At 53.7% G+C, this 26,184-nt stretch overlaps 1 protein-coding gene across 2 annotated transcripts; it reads left to right on the top strand.

The window, feature by feature from the left end:
* The first annotated feature begins 9,533 nt into the window (after positions 1-9,533).
* NECTIN4 (nectin cell adhesion molecule 4) lies at positions 9,534-26,082 on the top strand. 2 transcript variants are annotated; one of them, XM_082616313.1, is made up of 9 exons: positions 9,534-9,749; positions 18,451-18,810; positions 20,060-20,350; positions 21,455-21,575; positions 22,514-22,662; positions 22,911-23,067; positions 23,488-23,563; positions 23,927-24,010; positions 24,344-26,082. In XM_082616313.1, the coding sequence occupies exons 1-9, from the start codon at positions 9,674-9,676 to the stop codon at positions 24,566-24,568; spliced, it is 1,539 nt and encodes a 512-aa protein (XP_082472439.1). In that variant the 5' UTR covers positions 9,534-9,673; the 3' UTR covers positions 24,569-26,082. The 2 variants fall into 2 exon arrangements, with proteins under 2 accessions (XP_082472439.1, XP_082472438.1); XM_082616312.1 differs by having other exon boundaries at positions 22,908-23,067.
* Positions 26,083-26,184: the final 102 nt, after the last annotated feature.

Below are 26,184 nucleotides of genomic sequence, written 5' to 3'. Positions count from 1 at the left end.
AGAGAGAGAGAGAGAGATTGATTGGGTTGAGGGTTGGAGAACTTTTCACTATTGAGTCCTAGGAAGAGTAACTCCTTATTTCCTCTTGTCTCATAAGCTCATACAGCAGGAGGAAATTGAGGTACCGTGGCATCTGGAACTCAGAATTAAGGTCAGGGAGTTTCTCCTGATAAGATCCAGGGCAGAAGCTGCTTAATCTTAGAAGCTGGATGGGGGTGAAGCAGGCGAGGAGTGAGAAAAACAAACTCCTGCCCCTCCCTGGTATCTTCCATTTATTCGAGCCAGGTCCTTGAGCTTCTTCTTAACTCTATCCCTCCAAGACCCAGTGAAGAATGAAGAGGCCCAGATCCAAGCTGACTAGTTTTAGCTACTGGTGAAAATGCAGACAGATTTCTACTCCCAGCATAGCTGGGGTGGGACAGAAACAGGACTTGTGTCCCCCGAGGCTGGTCTGTAAATGAGAGTGATGACTGCTTACTTTTGCCTTTGGTTTCTATTCATCAACTTGATCCCCATCAGGCCCAAGAAACTGAGGCCATAGAGAGTGGCTCGAGCTGCAGTGAGGCTGGACATGTAATTCAGGGCAGGGCTTTTCCCGCTCCAGATCCTAACTCTTGGTCCTTAGAGAAAATAGCATGAGGAGGGTATGGGCAGGAAGGAACATTTAGAGAGACTGGTAGGTACCAGGACCTGTTCCCCACCTATACCTTAAAGCCGAGACCTAGTAGTAGCTTTGAAAGTCTCTGCCCACCCAACTATAGCTTTCCCTAATTTTGACAAAGAGGATCCCCAGTTTTCCAGACCATGGTAAAAAAAAAAAAATCACTAACTTCTAACATCCTTGGCTGAAATCTGAAAGCCAGCCTTTTCCCTAAATCTTCTGACTGGCTAACCTCCCAATCGCTGGATTCAGATCTGTCATACTCCTAGGATACCAGCAAGGAGCTGCCTGGCGGGTGGTGTCATTTTGCTTTAACCGTACTGGCCTATATGCCCATTTTAGGCTCTTGCTTTTGCTTAAGTCTTTGACTGTTCTGCCAGACTCATTTTCTGCCTCTCCTGGATAGAACAGGGAACTCCCCACCCCAAGGGCCTTTCCAGCTCCTCTCTCCCAGTTTTGTTTACTTCTCCTCCCAGCTGCCACTCTGACTCTGAGTCCTCAGCAGTTGTCACCTCACTTGAACATGGAGCCTGAACCTCACATTTCTCCTTGGCTGTTCCCTCCCAGCTCTGCACCTCCTCCAGTTCCACCTAGTAGCTAGAGGTGTCCATCCATTGCTGCTCTAAACATAGACCTGGGGGAGGAATCCTACCTCCCCTGTTTAGTCTGAAGTAAGCCCATATTTTGGAGGAGGCAGAAAAGAAACTGGGGGAGAAGGGGAAGAAGAAGAAAGAGAAGAAAAGAGAGGAAGAATGGGGCTGAGCTGGTGGCGCAGTGGTTGGGAGTCCGCCTGCCGATTTAGGGGACACGGGTTCGTGCCCCGGTCCGGAAAGATCCCACATGCCGCGGAGTGGCTGGGCCCGTGAGCCATGGCTGCTGAGCCTGTGCGTCCGGAGCCTGTGCTCCGCAACGGGAGAGGCCACAACGGTGAGAGGCCCGCGTACCGCAAAAAAAAAAAAAAGAGAGAGAGGAAGAAAATAAGCCAATTTGTACTTGTCTGACAAACACTTGACACCCCAGGGCAGCATCAAAAGTGGTGTATAATGACCCCGTCAATGGTAAAAAACTGAAAGGGACAGGGACAACCTCTGTCCAGGAGTGGGAGTGGGGGCTGATCATTCTGAAAGTCTCAGAATTCTGATGAGGTCCTATGAGTTTGGTTTCCTCAGCTGGCTGTTTCTGGCAAGCAAGGATCCCTGCAGCTCAGCTTCTTAGTCTTAGATGTCTGCCCCAGCCCCAAATCTACACACCCTTGTCTCAAACCTTCACAAAACTTTTAGTCTAACTTCTCCTCCCCTTAACCTCATTTTCTGACCCTGGAACCATCCCTGGTTCTCAGCATTGTTCAGTACACACAGAAAGCCAACAATTGGACCCTAGGGGTCTTAGTCACACTCTCAAGACTCTCTCAATTCCCTCTGCCTACATCTCCCAGGCTGTCCCATCCTTCAGGCGGTCTCTCTGGCTCTTCCTTTATTGTCCTCTGGCCTTTCTACATTTTCCCCACAGTTCATTCTGCCTAGCTGATTACCTGGCCCCATGCCTTCTTGGCCCCAATTCTGGCATTTTGCTCTCAGCTCAGCCAGAATAAGGACATGGGCAAACAGAAGGACAGAGGAATGACCAGGAAAAGAGGTTTCAAGAGGCCAGCCAGATCTTGAGACGTGATGGAGACATGAGCTGAAAGTAGTTGGTGAGAGAAGTGGAGCTGTGAGCAGACTTGGGGTGGAGGGGAGTGGGAATCAGATGAGTTAGAGGATGATGGAGAGGTGGGATAAGGATGGGGAAAACCTTGAGTTTTTGAGGGACGTGGCGATATTGAGTAGGAAAGTATCAATGGGTCATTGTTGAGTGGTGGAAATTGAGGGTGGAAGAGGGAAGTACCTGAGTGATCCCAGCAGTGGGCAAGTAGGCATCCGGAAATTTCTCTTTAGGTCTTTCTGTCTCTGTTTCAGATTTTGTCTCAGCTTCTTATCTCTTTCAATTACCCCCCTTCAATAACTCGTGTGTGTGTGTGTGTGTGTGTGTGTGTGTGTGTGTGTGTGTATCTGTGTGTCTGTGTGTTTCTCCCTCTCTGTATCTATCTCTAGGTTTCGACCTGTCTCATGGTGCCTTGAGATCTCTCTCACCATATCTACTTTGTGTTTTTCTCTCTGGGTCTCTGCCCTTCTGTTGCCCCTGCCCTCTCTGTCCTGCTGGACAGAGCCAACCATCTGACTTTTCTGCAAGGAGCTTTGGAACCTTCTGGAAGTGGCCAGGCTTCTCCCCTTTGGCTGTATGCTAGAACTGTAGAAACAGTTTGGGGTCCCTGGGCACAGTCATAGGGTACTGATTACTGATGAGGTCCTGAGTGAGCTTCAACAAAAGGGGCCTTTTCAGGGAGTAGGATTTCCCCACAGAGGACCTTAGAGCATGGAGGCCTGGGCCCAGGGAGAGAAGCACGCTGGCATGGGGAGATTAGACTCCAGTCTTTGTTCCTCTACCTTTCCTTATAGCCCATGGACCAATGCTTCCTGATCTCGCTAGTTTTCATGAGCGAGGGACTAGTTAGTTATCACTAGTTAGTTATCTCACTAGTTATCATTAGCAAGGGACTCTTGCTCTGTATCTTGATCCCTAGCCCTTCTTCTTTTATGCTACTTCTAGAATTGATGGAAAAACTGAGGTTCAGGAAGGCTTCAGGGTGAGGCTGGAGGGCAGTTACTAGGGGTTCCTGCAAGGAAAGCATGAAGTCCATCTTGGGATGTATGGGGAAGATGCTCAGAAGGGACTCAGGGACATGCTCTACTCGGCTTCCATCCTTGCTTGTCCCACAGCCTGGGACTTACCTCCTCCATCCTCAGCTCAAAGGCTCCCAACTTTGCTATCTCTAGGACTGAAAACATATGCAGGACAAGGTCCAAGTCTCTTAGTGCAGTGAGAGCAAGGCCAAGAACTAGTCCTGCTGCCCTGGGGCTTTGGGGGTGTCTTGGAACCTGAAGACCCAGCCCCTGCTTTCCAGGATGAGGCAGAGAAAGCCCAGGGCATGGAGACTAAGGCTCCTCTACAGCTGCACCACATCCTGGCCTCTGACCAGGGCAGCTACACCTGCCTACTGAGTGCTGAGCACTGATAATGGAAACAGGCGGAGCTGCAGGTTTGAGGTAACTTTGGGTTCTGGTGTGGAGAGAAAGGAGGGAATTAGAGTTGACGTGATGGAGAGGTGAATACTCCTGGACCATACAGAAGGAGGCCTCTGCTAACAAATTTCAAAAGAAAATCTACTCTCTAATTACGAGAATCCTCAGGTCCTACTGGTTCCCCCGATTCCCAACTGCTGCTCGTGTCCTCTCAGCTTCTACCCCTCTCCTCTAACGTCTTCCCTCAGAGTCCTTTCAACACTGGCCCTCTCCCCTTGGGGTCTTCCCCACTCTTTCCCCCAAGCTCCCACCTCTTCCAGGCTTCCACAGCCCTTGGGTCTCATGGTGTCTTTCTCCATCCGCAGCCCCATATTCTCCTCTGCAGCTGTCTTGCCTCCCCCAGGGCCTGTTCCAAGGGTGATGTTTGATCGCAGGGCCTCAGGAGGCTTTCCCTTAGGGAAGCCAAGTTGGGCGGTGGCAGGAGCCCAGGCTGATGGCCAGGAAGTGGCAGTCTTTGGTTTAGAGAGGAACCACACCCTCAAGCATCTAAGCTGGATACCTGGAGATGAGTGCGAGAAACTACAGAGGCCAGGTGTTACCTGAAAATGCCCTGGTGGTGCAGGCTCTGCAGGCTGGGCTGGCCCTTGAGGGCTGCCTACATGCATGTTCCTCAACAGATGGGCTCCCTGGGAGGAGCCTGGCTCTTTCTGTGGTCAGGGGTGGGGACAGGGATGGGGAGAATGCAGAGGAGCACAGCTTGGGGTCCTCACTAGAATCCATTCTCTCATCAAATTCTTAGGATCCCACTTAAACTTTGCTCTTACCTCCTCCTAACCACTGCATCTTCTGCTGCTTTTGTCAGCACCTGGAAGACTCTGATTTCCACGAGGGCTCCTACTCTTGTCCTGGGCCAGCCAGGACCTATTTCTAGAGGCTTCTAAAAGTGCTAGCCTACCCAGAGACCACAGGGTCAAAGAATAAGGCATCTCTCTCTTTACCTATGCCCTGGTCCCTGATTCTATGACCATGTATTTACGGAAGTTTGGGGAGTCCATGGGGTGAGAGCAAGGAGGAGGGGGCTCTGCACACAGTGGCCTACTGAGATACAGGGCCCAAATGTGCCATATGTTCAGCTACTTCCTCACTCTAGCTTTAGGACTCTTGAGGAACAAGCAAATCCAGCCTCCTGAACTGTAAGTGACGTTGTTAGGCAACTAGAATGTGTGGTTGTCATTAAGGGATGGGGCTGGGTACTGGGGATCAGTGGGCCTGCAGGATAGGCAGATAGGAACAGCGCAGCACATGGCAATGTTTAGATGGAATCTCTTGGAAAGCAGGATGCCACCATCCTAATACTGGGCACAGTGACGCTCCAGCTGGTGGGGGGAGCAAAGGTGATTTTCAGCGAAGGAAAAGCTGCCGGAGTCCCTGTTTTCTGTGTGGGGATCACTTCCCAGCCCTCCGTGGGTGAGGAGCATCCTCAGGAGGAGCAGGAAGAGGGACCTTGAAGCTTCTGCCTGAAATAGCCTTGGTCCTGGGGGATGGAATCAAGCCCCCTATCAGTAATCTTCCACTACAACGTCAGTCAACCTCCCAGCGCTTCTCTGTACAAAGAAGCCAAGGCAATAAGCAGATCAAGAATAGCTTAATATCACACAGAGAAACAAAGCTGTATAGAAATGGATTACAGACGTTTTGTCCACATCCATGCTTCCAACTAGTTCCACTCTGATTTATTATCCACTCTTGTCTCTCCCAAAGCCCGAGGGTCTCCCTGCCAGCCTCTGACTCTTTGACCTGGGATCTCACCGCAGACAAACAGGATATCACTCACTAAGAAGCTCTCTCATCTACACCTTCCCCCAACCCATCCTCCTGATACCCCGCCCCCAGCCCTTCCCACCTTGACCCACTCCCTCCTTCCCCCACTCACTCACTCTGACCCTCACTCTCACTCTTCTTCTTCCCCACACCACCCCACCCATTCTTGTCCCTCCCTGACTCACCTCCAAGTCCCATTGACACAAACAAAAATTTCAGCACAACCCACTCCAACCGGTTTGGCTGAGGTGTGCAGCCTGCCATGGGGACAGACACAGGTTACAAGCGGGTGCTCGGATACATGCAGGTGATGAACATCTGCGGTTATGCACATAGAGACAGCCCCGGGTATGCACACAGCATATATACATACAGAGACATATAGGGAACACATGATGGAGGGACATAGCATGTTATAGTTGTTTATGTGTCTGCCTGTCCTAATTGAGGACTCCTTGAAGGCAGGGACACATGTATTATGTGTCTCTGTCCTCTCCCTGGAGCCTGGCACGAAGAGGTGCTTACCTAATGTCTGTCGAATGAACTCAGGTATGCAGACCTGCATGCAGGGGTGCCACTCAGACAATTTACATGCTAAGGATGCTGCCTTGACTTGAATTGTTCCCGTTCTTAGGGCCCAGAATGCAGGTAGGAGGAGGGTAGGTAGTGAGGCATGAGGGGAATGAGGGTTCAATGAGGAAGAAAGAACAGACCCTCAGAGACCAGGCACTGGTCTGGAAAGTCTTCCCCAACCAGTATTTCCTTCTAGCTCCAACCCTGGCATTTGCCTTCTGCAAGCTTCATTCCAGAAGAGCCAAGGCAAGGCCTAAGGATGAGGGCGTATTCCCCAAGAGTATGGCCCTTGTGAGATGTGCAGGACTGAGGGCACAGGGGGCAGGGGGACTCGGAGACCAATATTTGTTAGATGAGGGGGAGGAAGATCCTTACCTCAAGCAGAGGGCTGGAATCACTGCCTGGCCCAAGTGCTCCCTTTCAGGCCCAGTGGTTCACGTAGCCTTCCCTCCAAGGCCACGTCTGCGGTCTAATAGGACCTGAACATACCCATGAAAAAATATTTGGCACAGCCTGGACTTAACACCTCTGGAATGTCCAGCCTCCCCCCAGGGCTCCACATGGCTGGAGTTGGGGGTGGGTGACTGAGGGTCCTAGCCAGAGGCTCACAGACTTCCTGACTGGAAGCACTGGGATGTATTGTGAACTAAAAGGCTGAAGGAGATATAGGGGCTGGATACCCACCTTGTGATCTAACTGCTTTCCTACCACTGTGCCTCAGTTTCTCCTGTGGTTTCCTGGACCAGGAGGGGTGAATCTGTGGGAAGGAAGGGAGTTCCTCTGAAATCACGCGATAGGATCCAAGGTTTGATAATTATAACACGGGACGCTCCTCTCTCCCTTTCCCCCCTGCTCTACCCCACCCCTGCCACCGTGGATCTCAAAGCAGCATAGGGGTGGGGCTGCTCCCCTGGCATGGGTGGGATGTGAGTCCCGAAGAGGGGAAGGGGTTCACCAAAGTGGAGGTGGAGAGAAACAGGAGCTTTGGCATTCGGCCTGGCCCCAAGTGTGAGAAACAGCCCTCCAAGAAGAGGTCACTACCATGGACACTGCTGAGATTTGGGATCTAGAGAGAGAGTTGGGGTCACGGTCCAGAGGCAGGGTTAAAGTCTGGGTCACTAACCAGATTCAGGAGAGTCAGAATCTCTACTCCTCTACCTGACCACCTTTTCCATTCATAACATCATGCCTTCAACAAAAATGTATTCAGGGGCTTCCCTGGTGGCGCAGTGGTTGAGAGTCCACCTGCCGATGCAGGGGACACGGGTTCGTGCCCCGGTCCGGGAAGATCCCACATGCCGCGGAGCAGCTGGGCCTGTGAGCCATGGCTCCTGAGCGGAGAGGCCACAACAGTGAGAGGCCCGCGTACCGCAAAAAAAAAAAAAAAAAATGTATTCAGTCTTCATTAAGTGCTGTGGACTGTCCTAACATGGATGACTGAGACAAGATTATAAAAGAAGCCTGACTTTCCAGGAGTTCACAGACTACAGCTCTCATCCTGTCCCTCAGTTTAATACATTTACTGAGTCCTTGGCACACAGCAGGCTTCAATTGTTGCTTCTTGAATTGAAGCTTACAATTTAGTTAAGGAGATAAGATGTGCACAAATTATGAGTACACAGGCTATAATAAAGGGACTAGCAGAGGCTGAGGAAGAACAGAAGGGAGAAAGATTAATTTTAGGTGGGAGGAGCTGAGAAGGCTTCATGGAAGATGTGGCACTTGAGGTCAATTTTGAAAGATGAGTAAGATTTTGACAGGTAGAGGCAAGGGTGCTTGTGTGTGTGGAAAATATTCTACCTGAAATGAGCCCCCACCTTGCTGTTCCCGGCCCCTCCTTCCTGCCCCTCTCCAGACAAAAGGATCCCACTGCAAGATTTTAACCCGTATGTATCTTCTCTTCTCGCCTGTCTACCTGTATATATATTTTTCGCTCCAGTATGTCAGCAATCTTGCCCCTCCCCATCCCTCAATTTTCAGGGAGTTCAGAGTCTGCCCCCTCCTCTGGCTATCCCAGCTAGGCCAGTAAGTTTGTTTGTTTGTTTTTTTGTTTTTTTGTTTTTTTTGCGGGCCTCTCACTGTGTGGCCTCTCCCGTTGCGGAGCACAGGCTCCGGACGCGCAGGCTCAGCGGCCATGGCTCACGGGCCTAGCTGGGCCTAGCCGCTCCGTGGCATGTGGGATCTTCCCGGACCGGGGCACGAACCCGTGTCCCCTGCATCAGCAGGCAGGCTCTCAACCACTGCGCCACCAGGGAAGCCCCAGGCCAGTAAGTTTTTGTGTAACTTGGCGGTTACATTATATGCATCCAACACGGAAACGCGTGGTCTTACAGGTCTGAGTACACCTATAGGGATATAAGGATAGAGTACTTGGAATCAAGATTGTCCTTGCAAAGTCCGGACATGTGACTTTGTCCAATGACCATGGGATAAATGGATAAAATGACCCTGGAGATGGTGGAAAGGAACCCCTTTCCACTCAGGTAGTGCTGACTCACTTTGGGGACTTCTGGCCAGTAATGAGAAGGTGTTGATGCTGAGAGAGGGTCCTGCTAGGGAGGCCAGGAATCTGTGGGGTTAATTCCTTGGTCAATCCCTTGGCTTATCCTCTGTGGGGGAGGGGTGAAGCGGAGGGGGTCACTTAAGTTCCATCTGAGGGGTCTTTGAACTAACTCCCTGCCTCAGGGATAGGGATGTAGGGATACTACCTAAGTTGTGTGTCCTCCAGCAAGCCCCTTCCTCACTCTGGGCCTCCGTTTTCTCATCTGATGGATGAGGTATTTGGGCCAGTACTGTCCTCAGTTCTGGTCTTCTCTGATTCTGGCTCCCAAGCTGAACCCCTCTGGGAGACTGGGGAACTCGGCAAGGCCCGGGGGGAGGCAGCAAGGCTGGCTGGGGTGTGGGAGGCTTGGGTTCCTTTCCACCCAGAAGGGCCTTGCCCCTGCTCCTACTGGCCTGGCACCTCCCTCTTTGAGCCACGCCATGCCTTATCCTACCCAGCCGCCCCACCCCCCGCCTTTCCTCTCCGGTCACAGCCCCTTCCACACACTGCCAGGTAAAGCCTGGAGCTGACGATGGGATCCCACCCCCCAGGTCCTTCCCTTCTTCCCTCCCTCTCTGGCACCCATTAGCCAGCGCAGGCTGCGGGGGTGGTGGCTGCCGTGTCTCCGCGCCAGGCCCAACCCCCAGAGACGCACCTGTTCTGACCTGCTGAGCAGGTTCCCAAGTTTCTGCTGTCATTGTTGGCCACGGCGTGGGAAGCAGCTCTGGGGGAGCTCGGAGCTCCCGATCACAGCTACTTGCGGGTAGCTACGGTTGGGTGGGTGGAACGGGGCCGGGTCCCCGAGTGGAGATCCTAGTGGGATAGGCAGGCACGGCAGTGCCTGAGGACTCCGTGCTTCCTGCCTTCTGGGTCGGTGCCCAATCCAGCTCTAGAGCCGGCTCCCAGGGAGAACTTGGTGGAACTTCAGAAACACCGGGCAGCTCTGCCTTTTGACCGATGCCTCTGTCCCTGGGAGCCGAGATGTGCGGGCCTGAGGCCTGGCTGCTGCTACTGCTCCTGGCATCGTTTACAGGTAGGACTTGCTTCAGGATCCTTGCTTCTGAGCCCAAGCCAACACACACACACACAAACACATATACACGCACGCACACATACATATTCCCTTTCCTTTTACTCTGAACTGAGGAATCAATCTCTCTCTCCCACCTCCAACTGATAGTAGTGCCCCCAGAAGAACCACTGTAGCTCTCCTGCTTCATGTCCCCTTCCAGCCCCAGGCCAGGTCATTGGGTCTGGGGTCCCTGACCACTTCAGCCAAAGGGCTGGAGCTGCCTCTTGGGGCAGAGCCACGGTGACCCGTTGCAGGTGGCCAGGGAGGTAGAACTGGTGGGGACCCTTTCACCCCAGGTTTTCCTGGAGGTTCCCTCGCCTACCCCCTGGGCTCCAGAATTGCTGACTGGGGCTGCAGCTGGTTTCCCCAGTCATCAAGGTGTAGGAAGCCTGATGCCCAGAGAGCCGACAGGGTCTTTCTATCTCCTTCTCCTCTCTTCACGATATCCTAGAATACTGTTGAGTGACTACAGGGGAGCTGGAAGCTCTTCTCACTCTGGCCCCCTCTGTCCCTGAGCACACTATGAGGTGCCAGGGTGGGAATCAGGCGGTTACTCAGAAGAGTGAGGGTCTAGGGTAGGGCACCTTCTAGAGTGCCCTACCCTAGGGCACTCTTTTGTTTATCCCCCGTCCCCCCATTTTCTCAGCTAGATGTCTTGTATTACTCTCGTGTAATGTATATACAGAAGATATAAATTATAGGAATTTATAATCTTCAGAGTGGGGGAGAGTATATGTGTGTGGGTGTGTGCGTGTACATAATGAGTCCACGGTAGGTAGGATTCCGTAGGCTGTTCCCAGGATAATGGGCAACTGAGAAATCTTTCTCCTTGGAAAGACAAGACCTTATCTATATGGGACAGTTTGATTCCCAGTCCCAGGATCAGTAGTGACAGAGCCTCAGTTGTCCAGCAGGGCCTAGCAGTGATGTCCCCCAACCTCCATCCCCAGCTAAGGCTGTGCTGAGGAGAGTGAGGTCTAGATGTGTGGATGGGTAGGGGCTGCTCCCGCTCTGATCTTATAATGGAAAGGCCGTTGGCCCAGCCTCCAATCGCAGGTTACTGAAACTCCAAGCCCTGCCATCCCCCCTACACCCCACATCTTAATTCCCATCTTCCAGACAACCTTCTCACTCGCTTAGGCCAAGAGGGTGGGGCCTGGTTGCTGGGGCCAGGGAACTCGGCAGTCATTTTCCTGTAGGATCTACCCACACCTAAAGAATGGAGCCATGATGTCTCAGGACTCAGGAGTTACCAAAGAGATCGTCGATTCAACTCCCTCATTTTACAGATGGGAAAACTGAAGGAAACAGATAGGCAAGTGAGCTAACAATATTACTCAGTGTTAGAAGCGTAACCAGGGTTAGCGTCTTGGTCTCCCAGTTCCTAGTTTATTAAAGCATAGTACCTCTGGGTGCACACTAGGGATAGCCAGGGTGCTGGATGCTGGAGATGCAGCAGTGAACAAGACAAAGTCCCCGCTTTCTTTTCCCATGACACGAAGCTGTTCTTTCTCAGAGAAGCCAGGGAAGGGTAGAGGACACCCCTTCTAGTTAGGGAGTCACCCCAACCTTGCTCAGTGCCTGGACAGGTGCTGTGGCTACCCGGCTCCAGGGAAGCTGGTGCCCAGTGAGCCACACTCTACTGCTATAACCTGCATGGAGCTGGAGGGCGCTCTGAAGGCTGGAACTCAGACTCCAGGTTCCTAGCCGGAGGATCAGATGCGTCCACCTAACTGCCACCCCCATTCTGGCTCCTCTGTAGGCATCTCCTCAATAGCCCCCAGGAAACTAGAGTGTTTCTTGTCTCTGAAAAAGCCTTGGATTGGGAAGTCAGGAGTCTTGGGTTCTGGTCCCTTTCCTGCAATTAATTTGCTACACGACCTTGGGCAACTAAGAAACTAGACTTCAGTAGACCAAGAGGTAGAACCAGATGATCCCTATAGGCCTTCCAGCTCTGAAATCCTGTGGCTGCGTAAATATCCAGCCCCGAACTGAAGGTGGGTGCTGGGTGCTGGAAGAGGCGGTGAGTCTGGCTGTGGTGACAGAAGGGGGAAATGTCCTGACCCCATTTCTCAGTGGGGACCAAGGGTAGCTTTACCCTGGATATTGCTTTCTGCCCCTGCACTGCTGCAGATTAGTGCCCCCACCAAGTCCTGGGCCATTAGAGCTCTGAGCCCTGGGGCCCTGCCCCACCCCTGACAGGGAAAGGAGCCCAGGCTAGGGAGGCACCTCAACACCACAGCTCTTTGTCTCTCCTTAATGGGATGAGTTTCCAGGTGAGGTCCCCTCCCTTCTCCCTCCCCATCTCCTGCCCTGGGGCTGAGGGACCTAAATCTACAGATACCCCTCCAATAGGATCCTAGTTCCTAGATCTTTTTTGGGGCCCCACTGAGCCCTGCAGGACCCCAGAGGGCACGGGGTTCTCTGAATTCTGAGATCTGTCCTCTGAGGTTTAGGACCAGCTTTCTGCTGAAGTTAGTTTCCTAGAAAGGGAAGGGCCCCATCCCTGCTTTTCTACTCCTGTTTACAGAGGGGGGCAGGCCCTTTCCTGTAGTATCTACCCAAAGCCAGGGAAGCCAGAGAGGCAGGCTAGCTTCCCTGCCCAAGGTGGGGAGAACTAGGGAGAATCCCAGGGAAGCCCTGTGGCCCCACTGACCTTGGTCCCACCCCAGTGTTTCAGGGAGCTGGGCTAAGGGGACCCCAGCCACAGAGATGGCAGTGAGGGGCTCAGAGTAGAGTCTACAGTCCCAGCCTCTAGACCCCAGCGTCTGGATCCTGGGGTCCTCCAGGCAAAGTGAAGGGGAATCAGCCACCGTGGGGAGCCAGCCTAGTGAGGAGAGAATGCCTGGGCTTCCCAGCGTTCCAAACTTGCCCTGGTGCTGACCCAAGTCTGGACAGAGAGAAGGGATGGGGGTGGGGTGGGGAGCTGAGTCAGGAGTGAAGGGAAGAGAGGAGCCTAAGGGTTGGATCTGGGAACAGAATCTAAAATGAGAAGGTCAAGTTCAGAACTGGGGGCAAGCCACCAACCTCCTGGAGCAGGGCTGTGCAGGAGGGGGTCAGGGTCACTCTTTCACTGAGGCAGGGAACCTCTGGCCTCAGAAGTTTACCCACAGTTCTCAGGGCACCCTCCTCCCCTCTTGCCTTTAAAACTGGCTGGCGTGTCCTGAGAGCTGGGTTGAGGCTGTGATTTGGGGCGGGGCAGAGCTGGCCACACTTGCAGAGATGGGGGAGGGGGGTGGTTGGCTGGCAGGACTGGGGAAGGGGTTAGGATCTCAGGAGTTTGGGAGAAGCGGAATTCTGGGTCTCCCACCCACAGTGTGGCTGTTTTGGTGACTCAGCCGGGCTCAGACTCTGGCTCCGGGGGGTTTAGGGGACTTACCTGTGCTGGGAGCTGTGTCTGGGCCAGAGCCGGGGCTGCCTCAAGGCCTGTCCTCCCCCATTGTTCTCACCTCCCTTTGTGATTGGTGTGGCCCCCCTCCCCATCCACTAATCTGTGGTGGGCGCTTTGCCCGGGTTGGGAAGCTCTCACTAAGCTGGGGGGCTTAGGACAATGTGGGGTAAATGAGGGAGGTAGATGAATGCAGAGGGAGAATCTGCTGGTTTTCAAAGTCCCTTAGCGTTCCAAGGCCAAGGTTATGGGGGGAGGGATGGAAGAAAATAAGTGCTGGGTTGTGTATATCACCTGTCCTGAATGGGGGGCTTCAGGGCTCCCCTCCCACGTCCTTTCTTATCCCAAACTCACCCACATATTCCACCTGTCTCTGGTGGAGGCTGCTTCTGTGGGGTGAGGGGAGGCAAGAGTTAACAAAGGAGAGTGAGACCCTAGACAGCTTGGACCCCTCCCCCTAGCCCCAGGCAGGGTCTCCCCCCACCACTTCCCACCAAACCTACACCAGACAACCCTCACCCCAGGCCTGGAGCTAGAGCTGGTTTTTCTGGTGGTGGCAGCAGAGGCCTGACAGAGATTCCCAGGGAGAGGCCTCCCTGGGGGGCCAGAGGTGTTGGGGGGCCTGGGGGCGTGGCTTGGGGGTGAGAAGGTGGGGGTCCTTCTAGTAGGAACCTGAGGAGCAAGGGTAGAGAGAGCTTTTGTTCCGTTGGGGAGTCCTTGATGGCTATTTCCCATCACTCTGGAGGGACAGTGACCTCATCTCTGGGTCCCTCCACCTGAGATGCATCTGCCCTCAAGTCTGGGGTGGGGTGGGGAGGACTGCCTGGGCGACACTCCAAACGGGTGCAGAGGCGAAGGCGCCGAGCCACACACCACCGACCTAAGGCAGCTGAGACAGACAGCCATGCAGAAGCCAAGAGAAACCGACATCAAAATATTTACTATGTGTACACATTCACACACACACGCCATTTCATAGCTCGCTCTGGATGCAGACAAGCACACACGCTTTCCTGAAGATAAGACATGAACACATATATGTGCAAAATGCCCCCAAGTTCATGCAAAGAGACAGCCTCTCCTGCATGTGAACCAGCACTGAGACTCACCAGACCCTCACCCAAAGATGTACGTTCAGACGCAAAAGGCTCACACTTATTCCCTTCTTCCTACTCACAGGCCCATCTCTAGGACCCCACTGTGTACCCCTAGATGTACTAGCAGGGGATGCTGAAGGAGAAAGGCTCCTCAGAAAGAAAAGCCTCCTTGCCCAGAGATGCCGTCATCTGCAGCTGCCAGCCTGTTTCCCCTCTGGAGATCAGAGGCCAGGCCTCACACAGATAGGAAAGTTGGGACCCAGGGACAGGGTGGGGAGCAGGCAGCCAGCCCAAGCCAGGAATGGAGGGCCTGTCTGGGAGCAGGCAGGGTACACAGAGGGCAGGGCCCCAAAGAGGCCCGGGGGGGGGCTTGGCCCGGGGTGGGGGAGGCTGAGGGCAGGGATCTTGTCTGGCCAGTTGGGCCTGTTCTCTCCCTTGCGCAAGGTGGTGGCTGGTGGTGACTGAGGCTAAGCCTGCTGTGCAGCAGTGGCTGAATCACCAAGGCTCCTGACCAGCGTCCTGGTACTCCCAGAAGTAGGGGAGGGGAGGGGAGGGGAGGGGAGGGAAGGGTCAGAGGGAGGAGAGCCCAGCCAGCAGAGTCCACCAGGCTCAGGAAACAATTTGCAGCAGAAGGGTCCGTGGGCTTGGCCTGGCTACTACATGCCCGCAGGGTGACCTCACCAGGCAAGCGGTGTGTCTCCTTTGTTCTGGTGATGTCATCATGCTGATGCCGGGCGGGCACTGGGTGGGGGAGAGAAGGGGGAGGCAGTCCTGGCCTACCCTACCCTGGGAGTATGAGCTTCTGGGTCCACTGGGCCCAGGACAGGGATTCTAAAGCCCAAGTTCTCTTTTCCTTCTCTTGCAGCCTGTGTGTGTGTGCGTGTGCGTGTGCGTGTGCGTGTGTGTGTGTGTGTGTGTGTGTGTGTGTGTGAAGGAAGGCATCGCTCAAGCTGAGATGCTCCCACTAAACAGTGGATTTAGGACAATGGGGAGCTCACCCAGCAGGGACTTTCTGGTTTTACTGGGTTCCTCATCATGCAAAGCTTGGGCTTATCACTTGGGATCATGGGGATCTTGGACCCACAGGTAGGGATGTGGAAGATTGGACTCAGACATGTGCTGGGGACTTGATGCATGTTGTACCCTAAGAGGGTATTTTTGGGAATTCCCTGGCAACTCAGTGGTTAGGACTCCGAGCTTCCACTGCAGGGGGCATGAGTTCGATCCCTGGTTGGGGAACTAAGATCCTGCATGCCGCTGTGTGGCAAAAAAAAAAAAAAAAAAAAAAAAAGGTATTTTTTTTGGGGGGAAATGTGCGTGATTAGTGTTGGGGAGGGGCCAGCTGGTTGGCAAGTGTAGGGATGGGGATGGAAAATATGCCATATGACATTGTCCTAGAAATAGTCTTTGAAAGGGTTTGTGTGTCCCAGTGGAGCAGGGCTTGGACTCCCTGTGACCTGCATGGACCCCAGTGGTCGAAGCAGAGGAAGTACTGGGAAGCCCCTATCTCAAGCCCACCTCCAGCCCTTCCTTGGCAGCCCTGCTCCCTCTGGCGCCAGGAGGAGGTGTCTGGGAGAGGTGCAGATGGTTAGCTGGACTCCCAGGCTGGGCTGGGTGGGACCAACATCAGCTTAGGCAGGTCAGGGCCCTGGTATCTGGCCCTGCAGGTCTGTCCTGTCCCGTTTGGGCCCTCCCAGCTCCCAAGAGTATCCTCCCTTCCTCCTCCCTTGCTAGCAGGGCCATGGGACCCCCTTCCTCTGACCCACACTCTGCCTCACTGGAACCCTCTCGTCCACTCTAGCGGGGCTTCACTTTCTCCCTCCATGCCTGACGCCCTCATCCCCTTCCTTCTCCCTAGGTCCAGTCTGGAGGTGTTTCCTTTGGCAGAGAACCCAGATAGCCAGCCTATCCTGTCTCTAAGGTTGTCTCTAAGGCAACCCTAAGGTTGCCACGTCAACCCTCTCCCTGCCCAGCCCAGCCAAAGACTGCACATTCCTCCTCATTCTACTCTTTCCTTCTTCCGCCTGTCTCTCGCATTCATTCATTCACCCACCCATTCACTCAGTCAGTCAGTCAATAAACATTAATTGAGCACCAATTATGTGCCAGGAATGCAGACCACTGAGCACTAAATCAGAAACCATGTTTCCATATGTGATGTGAGACCGAGTTTATACTCTTGAGGTTCTCCATCTGGTGGAAGAGGCAGACAAGAAAATAGCAAATACAATCTGTTGTGTAAAGTACTACAATGGGTCAAAGCAGGGTGCTAGAGGAGAACAGAGGAAGGGCACCTCACTCTGCCTGAACTGGGGGTGGGGGGGAGGGAGGACTCCAGGAGCAAGTGATGTCTAAGCAGAGTCTTCAAGGATGAGTAGGAGTTACCCAGACAGTGATGAGTAGGAGTTACCCAGACAGGGAGGAGGGCGTTCCAGGCAGGAGCACAGTGTGAGCAAGGTGAGGGCCTGCAGGGTGTGTGAAGTGCTGGCCAGAGGCAGGAGCTTTGAACTTTTGGGAATTGCCGGATATGCATTCCAACACAAGGAGCTCTTGCCATCCCAGAGAGCATTCACTCTGTCCGCAGCCCTCGGCCCCCAGCCCTATGTTTCACACGCTTTATTCCACAACTCCAAATTTCTTTCTTCCCAGCCATGAGCTTCCCCGGCCATGCCTCCCTCATAAGTTACTTATCCTAGAAACCTAGGAGTTGTCTTTGAGACTTTTCTCTCTCTTTCTGGTCAGTGACCAAATCCTGCCAAACTTCCCCTGGAACTGTCCCGTCCTCTCAGCGGCACGGCGCAGGATGGCAGCTGCAGGGTCCTAGTGGGTCTCCTGTCCCCAGTCTCCCTACTTTCTAGTCTGAGGGCACATGCCCATTGGCTTCATGCTTTAGGGACTCCCTATGTCATCTTGGCCAAATCGGAATTCCTTTGCCTGGTATGGAAGGTCCTGGGTGATTTTGCTCTGACCAGACGTCCAGCTTCCTGCTCAACACACACCCTCTGCCTTAGTTCTGTCCTCTCCTCTCTGCTTCCTGAACCAGCCAGCCTCTCCACCTCCTTGGGGTTCGCCCACCTTGGTCCCTTACCTGGGACCCCTTTCCAGGTCTCATGCCCTCCTGATTCTACCCAACTCATGCATGAGCCCCTCCCATGTGACTCGGGACCTCTGTGACTGTCCCATCCCACGACTAACCTGCAACACACCACTAGGCACTAAATCAGAAACCATCACAAGTGTTTCCATAGCTGTCTCCATACGTATCTCGTCTTCCAGAATAGAGCTCAGGTTCTATGAGTGCAGGAAATGCATCCTTCTTTGCAGATAAGGCTACATGATAGATACCCCTGAGTGCTTCATACTGTTCCTTGTCAATGCACAAAACACTCACCTTTTGTCACTGGTCCCTATCTCTGGTCCTCCGATTCTGGCTCACGATTCTGACCCTGTCAGAATTTGTCTGTCCTGAGCTCGTATCTCTGGGCCTCTGACCTGGGGCCTTTCTGTCTTCGGTGACTTGCTCATTCCTGTCTCTGAGCCTTGGTTTGTGCCATTCCTCCCACATAGAATACCTTCTTCTCTCTGGGAATCCAGGTCTCTCATCTTGAAGCCATGAAAAGACTGTTCCGAAGGGCCTGCTGGTTTGGACCCTTCCTACACTACATGACCCATCCCAGACACCAACTGTTCTCGACCCTTGCCTTGGCTCCTGGCCACACTTTCTGAAAGCATTCACTTTTCCCCCCCTTGCTAGGTTGAGCCTTCTGTGAAAGTTTGTCCATGGCTTCCCATCTTTGTGTGCACAAAATCCATGTCCCGGAGCTCCCTGAGGGCAGAGGCTGGGTCTCTCCTCCTGTTATAGCCCCCACCTTACAATTGCTCAGGATACAATCCTAGGCTGAGAGAGGGTGTGACTCTTCCACATACCACCTGTGTGGCCTTAGGCAAGTCACTTCCTGGCTCTGGGTCTCAGTTTTCTCATCTGTTAAACGGCGATACACCTGCCTCTTGGGAATGTTTTGTGAATCTAATGAGGTAATGGACTGAACGCGCTTTGCAAGCATAAAGTGCTCCAGGAGTTCCGGGCTGCCTTTGCGGACATTATCATTGTGGTTAAGTGTTCCCCCGGCTCTGGCAGCGCCCCTAATCCTGGCTGCTTCTGTCTGCCCCCCTGCAGGTCGGTGCCCGGCGGGCGAGCTGGAGACCTCGGACTTGGTGACCGTGGTGCTGGGCCAGGACGCAAAACTGCCCTGCTTCTACCGAGGGGACCCGGGCGAGCAGGTGGAGCAAGTGGCATGGGCTCGTGTGCATGAGGGCGAGAGCGGCCAGGAGCTGGCACTTCTGAACTCTAAATACGGGCTGCACGTGAGCTCAGCCTACGAGGGCCGCGTCGAACAGCCGCCTCCCCCAAGGAACCCCCTGGACGGTGCGGTGCTTCTGCGCAACGCGGTGCAGGCGGACGAGGGCGAGTACGAGTGTCGCGTCAGTACCTTCCCTGCCGGCAGCTTCCAGGCGCGGCTTCGGCTCCGCGTGCTGGGTAAGTGGGCCCCGTTGGGCATGGGGGCGGGTGTACTGTGTGTGCAGAAGCACCAGGTCCTCAGGCCCCGGGTCTTGGAGGGCAGAAGCTGGAGGCGGGGGGGGATGCAGAGATGGAGACTGCAGAGATGGAGCGGGCAGAGGCGGAACAGGAAGAAGAGGTGGGGCCCTGTAGGGATGAGGGAGCTTCATTTAGCCACCCCCACCTCACCCCAATCCAGAAATTCTCTCCAAGTGACCCCAAAAGCTTGATACTGCTTGGTCAGGCTTGGGGGAGAATCCACGTGTTAGGCTGTTCTTCCTTCTGCTGATCTGAAATCTCCCTCTCGGTTGCTTTCACCCTCCCCAGCAAGATAGCACAGGCTTACTCTCCCTTCTGCACGACAGCCTTTCCACCAGCTGAGGACCTCTGTCATGCCCCACCCAAATCTCTTCTTCTTCAAGCTAAACTTACAGGTTTCTGCAACAGTTCTACTAAAGACACTCATTCAGAGCCTCCCTCACCACCCTGGGCTCCATGGTTTTAGAATGTGGTGCCTAGATGTGGACACGCAGACCCAGCTATGACCAGTGTGGCTGTGCATGACCAGTGGGGCTGAGACCTTTCCTGATCTGGACCGTCAGTGAATGTGGTTGGAGACCACAATCCCCTTTTAAACCACCGCTTTGCACGGATGCCCTAGACTTATGGTCAAGTTAAGTCTTTTCCATTCTGTGCTTGGACTGTTCATGTTATGAAGATAAAAATAAATAAAGCCCTTTATAGTTTCCCTTTATCTACATGGAAGTTAGTAATACCAGCCTTGGTAGAAAAATCTGGGTGTGGATCTTGTCTTCACCACCTAATAGCTAATGATCTGGAATAAAATACCTTCTTCATGTTTGTTGACAGGATTAAAAGAGACAACGTTTGTAAAGTGTTTAGCACAATTCTGGGCACATAGTAAGTGCTTAATAAATGGTGGCTATTATTATTATTATTATTATATAGATGTTATCTGGTTAGTTTTTTAATTACTTCATTATTTTTATTAAAAAAATGACCCGTACTCATTGTAAAAAATTCAAGCATTGGAGAAAGGTACAAAGTCCGCTGAAATGCTACCACTCATCTGGCATCTTCGTTGATGAAATAAAAGAAGAAAAAGGGGCCTGAAACTTTGCACCTGTGCAAGACTGAACTGGGATGGGGCGGGGCCTCCTGACAGGGGTTGTAAAGGTTGTGACTTCTGCCTCCCCCCCATCTGCAGTGCCTCCCCTGCCCTCGCTGAATCCTGGTCCAGCACTAGAAGAGGGCCAGGGCCTGACACTGGCAGCTTCCTGCACAGCAGAGGGTAGCCCAGCCCCCACCGTGACCTGGGACACAGAGGTCAAGGGCACAACATCCAGCCGCTCTTTCACGCACTCTCGCTCAGCTGCCATCACTTCAGAATTCCATCTGGTGCCCAGCCGCAGCATGAATGGACAGCCACTTACCTGCGTGGTGTCGCACCCTGGCCTGCTCCAGGACCAAAGGATCACCCACATCCTCCAGGTGGCCTGTGAGTACCTGGATCTTGGGTAGGGCGCCCCCATGGGCTCCAAGAGGATTGGTGAGTTAGTGAGAGACCCTAAGCCACACCAGTCTGGCCAGCCTGGGTCCTGGAGGCCACCTTGTATGGCTGAGAGAGCACCAGTCCAACGTAGAAGACCTGGAGCCCATCCCAGATGACCTTGGCAAATCACTCTGACCTTGTGTCCTTCTGTTTACAAAGGAGCTGGCCCTGCTTCAGGGGTTGTTGGGAGAATCAGATATAAACATGGAATTAAAAGCATTTTGTAAAATAGACAGTTTAGGATTGGAAGACAGATAGACTTGGGATGAGCCCTAGTTCTGCTATTTACCAGCTGTTATTCAATCTTATTAAGGTTCATTTTCTTCATCAGCAGAAGGAGTATTATTATATCAACTTTACAGGGTTCTGAACGAATGCAAAGCCTCTCGCATAGTGCTTAGTGCATAGAAGGTGCTCGGTCGACAGTCGATATTGTTTTCCTGGCATTAGACTTTGAGCCTCTCTGGAGGATAGCACTGTTTTCTACTCATACTAACCCAGCATTTGGCACAAAGTAGGTCCTCAACAAATGTCTGTGAAAGAAGTGAATGAACCGGAATTCCCTGGTGGTCCAGTGGTTAGGGATCCATGCTTTTGCTGCCAAAGGCCCGGGTTCGATACCTGGTCGGGGAACTAAGATCGCACGAGCTGCGCCACACAGCCAAGAAAAAAAAAAAAAAGAGAGAAATGAATGAACTAGTAGGATGGTTAAGCCTTTGATGAATCAGGGAGTGTTTGCTGAGCACCTGTTCTGTGACTAGTGCTATGCTACGGACCACGGGGGATTCAGAAAAGGTGTGCCACATTGCTGTGCAGAGGGACTTATAGGCTCATTGCACAGGTAAACCCATGTGGACTCTCTGAACTCAGAGAGGGGAGGGAGCTGTCAGTAAGGTGGGGCTGGGCTAGCTTTGGCTGCAGATGAGTAGGATGGAGAAGGGCAGGGGGAGGCTATTCCAGGCAAAGTGGGGTCTGGGGCGGGGACCCTTTGAGGAAGAGCATGATCAAAGGTATCATTTCCATTCTTTCTCCTCCAACTTTTCATTCCAGTCCTTGCTGAGGTCTCTGTGAGAGGCCTTGAAGACCAAAATCTGTGGCAGGTTGGCAGAGAAGGAGCTATGCTCAAGTGCCTGAGTGAAGGGCAGCCGCCTCCCTCGTACAACTGGACACGGTAAGGGCCTGGCTGGGGACCAGGGTCTTTCCCTCAGGACCAGCACGTACCCACCGTGGGCTGGGACGATATATTCTGAGCCCCACATAAATTGGGGCACGTGTTCAAACCAATACAAGAATATGCATGCTCACCAAACATTGTTATTGGCTTGCACCTAGGAGTGTAGTATACATGGTAATTGGCAGAGAATTAGCTGATAAATCCTTGGCTTTTTTTCCCTTAACTTTAAAATTGTGAAATATAATACAGCATTTCAATGTTAATACTTTATATATTTATGTGAGTGCCTAAAAGTGAATAAGACAAAAAGATACAGCTGACTGTGACTGTTGTGAAACTAACACTCTTATAGCCACTACCAGGTTGCTAGCACCTCAGAAGCACCCACCCATCTCTGCCAGTTCTTTGGCTTTTTTTCAGGGTCTGAGATGTCCAGACAATCAGGGAGGGGTCAGGGACACATGTGTGTGAGCCCATGACAGGCTCACATGTGAGCAGATGAGCCATGCATGTGGCCTTGTGCCTGGGGCTGTGTTCATGTATCCTGCCATGAAACATCGTGGGTGCTGGGGCATGCAGTCACATTGTCCAAGTACATCTGAGCCCCGATAGGAAGGGACAGTCCTGTTGTGTGGACTTAATATACCGTGTGGACCTGGTACCTAGTGCGGGATGACGTGATGCCTATGGAGCTTGTGGGACGGCACGCGTGTGGATCTTCCCCAAGTGTGCGTGTGGGTGCCTGGGTCAGGCTGGGCGGCAGGGAGAAGGGACCTCTGCCTAGACCTGCCTAGGGGAAGGAGGGGCACCGTGGGAACAGCCGGTGGCTCTGGGTGACGTCATGGGGGAGGGAGGTGGAGAGCTGCCCGGGCACGTTGGGTCGTGGCAGTCTCAGCCCTCCCTAGCCAGCACCCATCAGCTTCCCTGTCCTCCAGGCTGGACGGGCCTCTGCCCAGTGGCGTACAAGCAGAAGGAGATACCCTGGCCTTCCCCCCGCTGACCACTGAGCACAGTGGCACCTACATCTGCCACGTCAGCAATGAGCTCTCCTCAAGGGATTCTCAGGTGGCTGTGGATGTTCTTGGTAAGCACTGGGGCAGAGGCTGGGGCCTGGGCCAAGGGCCTGGCGGGGGGACAGGGAGCAAGACAGAGAGAGTGAATTGGGAGAGTATTTATTTGGAGGGGGCTGGACTGCATGTATTTTGCAGAGGGCTAGGCTGAGGGGGTGGTCCTGGGACATGTTTTGTGAGGACAGTGCGTGGGGGGCTGTGGAGTCCGGGTGCCGGTCAGGGATCTGGGCATCTGCCTCAGATAGTGGCCTGTCTCCAGCAGACCCCCAGGATGCCACAGGGAAGCAGGTGGATCTGGTGTCGGCCTCCGTGGTGGTGGTGGGTGTGATCGCCGCACTCTTGTTCTGCCTTCTGGTGGTGGTGGTGGTGCTCATGTCCCGATACCATCGGCGCAAGGCCCAGCAGATGACCCAGAAATAGTGAGTACTGGCCACTCCTGGGCAGGTAGAGGTAAGCAGGGAACAAAGGGGAGGCAAGCAGGAGGTGGGCCAGGACTGAGGAGCGAGAGGAGACTGGGCAGCCTGACATCTGAGGAGCTTGTGGACCAGAGGTAGGCAGAGCCAGCCTTCTGGGAGGTGAGAAGGGCCTTGGGGCCTGGGTCGCAGCTGGATGAGGGGAGCCACACTGCCTGAGTGACGGTCAGATCCACATGCATGTGTATCACATGGGCACACACACGCTCTGCAGCCGCACCGCCACCTACAGCCACTCACTCGCACTTGCAGGGACAACCCAGCGCCCACACCCTCCAGCCCCGGCTCACATAGGCTTGACCAGGCTAGGTTCACCTTGGGAGGCTACCACTACCCTCAGCTCCTGACCAGGGGGTGTCTTCCCAGTGAGGAGGAGCTGACCCTGACCAGGGAGAACTCCATCCGGAGGCTGCATTCCCATCACCCGGACCCCAGGAACCAGGTGTGTGCCAAGGTTGGATGCATTCTTGGGGCCTGGGCCCCTCTGCAGACCAGAAGCGCAGCCCGCCCCCAGGTCTGGCCGCTGACTCAGCCCCGGCAGGTCTGGAGCTGCTTTGGGTTTGCTGGGCTCCTTCAGAAGGCCCCCTTCAGCAACCCCCTTCGAGGTTGCTGTGGGAAGCCACCATCAGCACTGGTTTCAGAGTGGGATTAGGGTGGGATGAGGGTAGGGGTGGGGGAAATGAGGATGTTTGCATCGAGGAGAGAATGGACAGGTCAGGTTGGGGGAAAGGTGATTAGGGGGGAGGCTGGGGGAGGACAGAGGTGAAGAGGCTGAGCCCTGTTCTGACTCCTCCCCCATGTCCAGGCCTTGCAGCCGGAGGAGAGTGTAGGGCTGAGAGCCGAGGGCCACCCTGATGGTCTCAAGGACAACAGTAGCTGCTCTGTGATGGTGAGGCCCCCGGCCCCACCGGCGTCCCTACCACTCTCCTCAGGCCCCTCTCCGGGTCCCAGATGTGGTGCGTCAGCTGCCCCTATCACCGGTCCCTGATACCTCAGACTCACGCTGCCCCATCCCATCCCCTCCCCGCCCCGCTATGCCTTTGCTCTCTAGTCTCCCCTTCCCCAGGCCTAACATTCATTCCTGGCCCCCCATCTCTGAGCCGTTGAGCAACCATAACCCCTGCTTGTGCCTGACCTCTGACCCCAGCGTGCCCCAGCCGACCCCCTCATGTCTGGCTGCCCCGCCTTGGTTCCTGACTTGCCCTCCGCCCTTGGTCTCCAGAGCGAAGAGGCAGAGTGCCGCAGTTACTCCACGCTGACCACAGTGAGGGAGATTGAAACACAGACTGAACTGCTATCTCCAGGCTCTGGGCAGACAGAGGAGGAGGACGATCAGGATGAAGGCATCAAACAGGCCATGAACCATTTTGTTCAGGAGAATGGGACCCTGCGGGCCAAGCCCACGGGCAATGGCATCTACATCAATGGGCGGGGGCACCTGGTCTGACCCAGGCTTGCCTCCGTCCCCTAAGCCTGGCTCCCTCTGCTGACATGGAAGATTTCAGCTCATCCCCGGGGAGCCTCCCTACACACCTCATTTCTTGAGGAAGATGCTCCCCACCCCACTGACTGCTCGACCTTTTTCTCCAGTCCTTCTGTTGGATGATGGGAGGGCTCTGCTTGTTGAGTCACTCCCGCAGTGTGTGCAGGTCACTGTGTGTGCACTTGTGCTTGTTTGAGTGTGCACTGTGTGCGCGCGGAGGGGTGACTGTGCCGTGGTGTGCGTTGTGTTGTCACGTCAGAGTCCAAGAGAACCGTGGTGTGTGTGCCACAGGGTTCAATGGCTGCATGGGGAACGCCATAGGGGATCGGTTTGTGTGTCGTGTGGCTGTGTGACCTTTGCCTGTAAAATGCAGGTGTTTTCCTCAGATCCCAGAGCAGTATTAATGATGCAGAGGTTGGAGGCGGGAGGTGGAGACTGTGGGCCAGGTCCAGGTGTGCGGGCATAGTTGGAGCTGGAATCTGGCCTCCTGAGTGCGGGAGCCGGTCTCCCACCACTCGGGAGCTGTCAGGGCAAGTGTAAAGCAGCGGGCCTAGGGGGTCAGCCAGAGGCTCAAACTGTTACAGAAGAAGCCCTCTGCCCTCTGGTGGCCTCTGGGCCTGCTGCATGTACATAAACCTGCACAGTGGAGCTTCTTTAAGGACCTGCTGCCCCAAACGCATTAATAAGAGAAAAGACTTTTTAAAAACTTTTGATTCATCTGGACATTTATTATTGCAAGGATTGCTTAAAGTGACGTCAGCCTACACGAGAATTCAGCAAAGCTAGACCTTGCTCAGGTCCTACTCCAGGGGGTTAATTCCTGTGGTTCTGAAAGGTGCTCCATCTAAGGCATCTTAATCTAGGCAGGCTCTTGGGAGGGAGCCTAAGAGCTGATAGAGTTTGAAGGAGGGGTGTGCGCCCCTCAGTTACTGGCTATGGGAGGGTAGGTAGGGTCCTTGGCCCTAGCGGCTCCTTAGCTCTTCCCCCCAGCCTCCTGTTTTCTTAGTTGTATCCACAGTTGTTTGTGATCCCTTGGTGGGGGGCTGCTAGGACTTGGTGACAAGGGCTCCTGGTTTGGTTGTGGTGTAGGGGAGAGAGAATAGTGATTATAGACCAAGGGAGGTGAAGGAGCTGCTGGGAGCAAGAATGTCTCCTTTTCCCCAGGGGTCTCAGGGTTACTAACTTGGGGTTCTTCCAGCAGTTTCTCTGATTGGGATTAGATAAGGTCCATTTTTGCCTGCCCCACCCAAATACATTCAACCAGAATATCTAGATTTAGTGCCCAAACCCTGCTCAGCCTGAACTCTGCTGGATCTCTGGACCAAAGGAGAGACTCTCATCCCCTGCTCTCCAGCCAGCCCAGGACTTTGGATGTGGAACCTGAAGATATAGAATTCTAGTATGTACATTTTGTGTAAATATGTTCATATTTGTACATAAAAAAGATATTCTGTTTTTAAATAAACAGATAAAACCTGTTCTTTCCGGTTCCTGTCTTGCTCCCTGGACTGTGTAAGTCCTGAACCTCAGTGCTCTCTGTCTCAGCACCATCCTCCTTGTGGTCCCAAGTAGGGGAGGAG

The sequence above is a fragment of the Mesoplodon mirus genome, assembly GCF_964341445.2.
Source record: "Mesoplodon mirus genome assembly, chromosome: 3".
NCBI lineage: Eukaryota > Metazoa > Chordata > Mammalia > Artiodactyla > Ziphiidae > Mesoplodon > Mesoplodon mirus.
The sequence above is the reverse complement of the archived record's forward strand: the minus strand, read 5'-3'. Positions and strand labels throughout refer to the sequence as shown.

What these genes read in the sequence shown, in the direction of transcription:
- NECTIN4 (XM_082616312.1), top strand. Translation starts at nt 9,674, where the DNA reads ATGCCTCTGTCCCTGGGAGCCGAGATGTGCGGGCCTGAGGCCTGGCTG. An exon ending in GCTTCGGCTCCGCGTGCTGG is followed by an intron (nt 18,811 to 20,059) that starts GTAAGTGGGCCC and finishes CCCCATCTGCAG; the next exon opens with TGCCTCCCCTGCCCTCGCTG. An exon ending in GGTGGCTGTGGATGTTCTTG is followed by an intron (nt 22,663 to 22,907) that starts GTAAGCACTGGG and finishes GCCTGTCTCCAG; the next exon opens with CAGACCCCCAGGATGCCACA.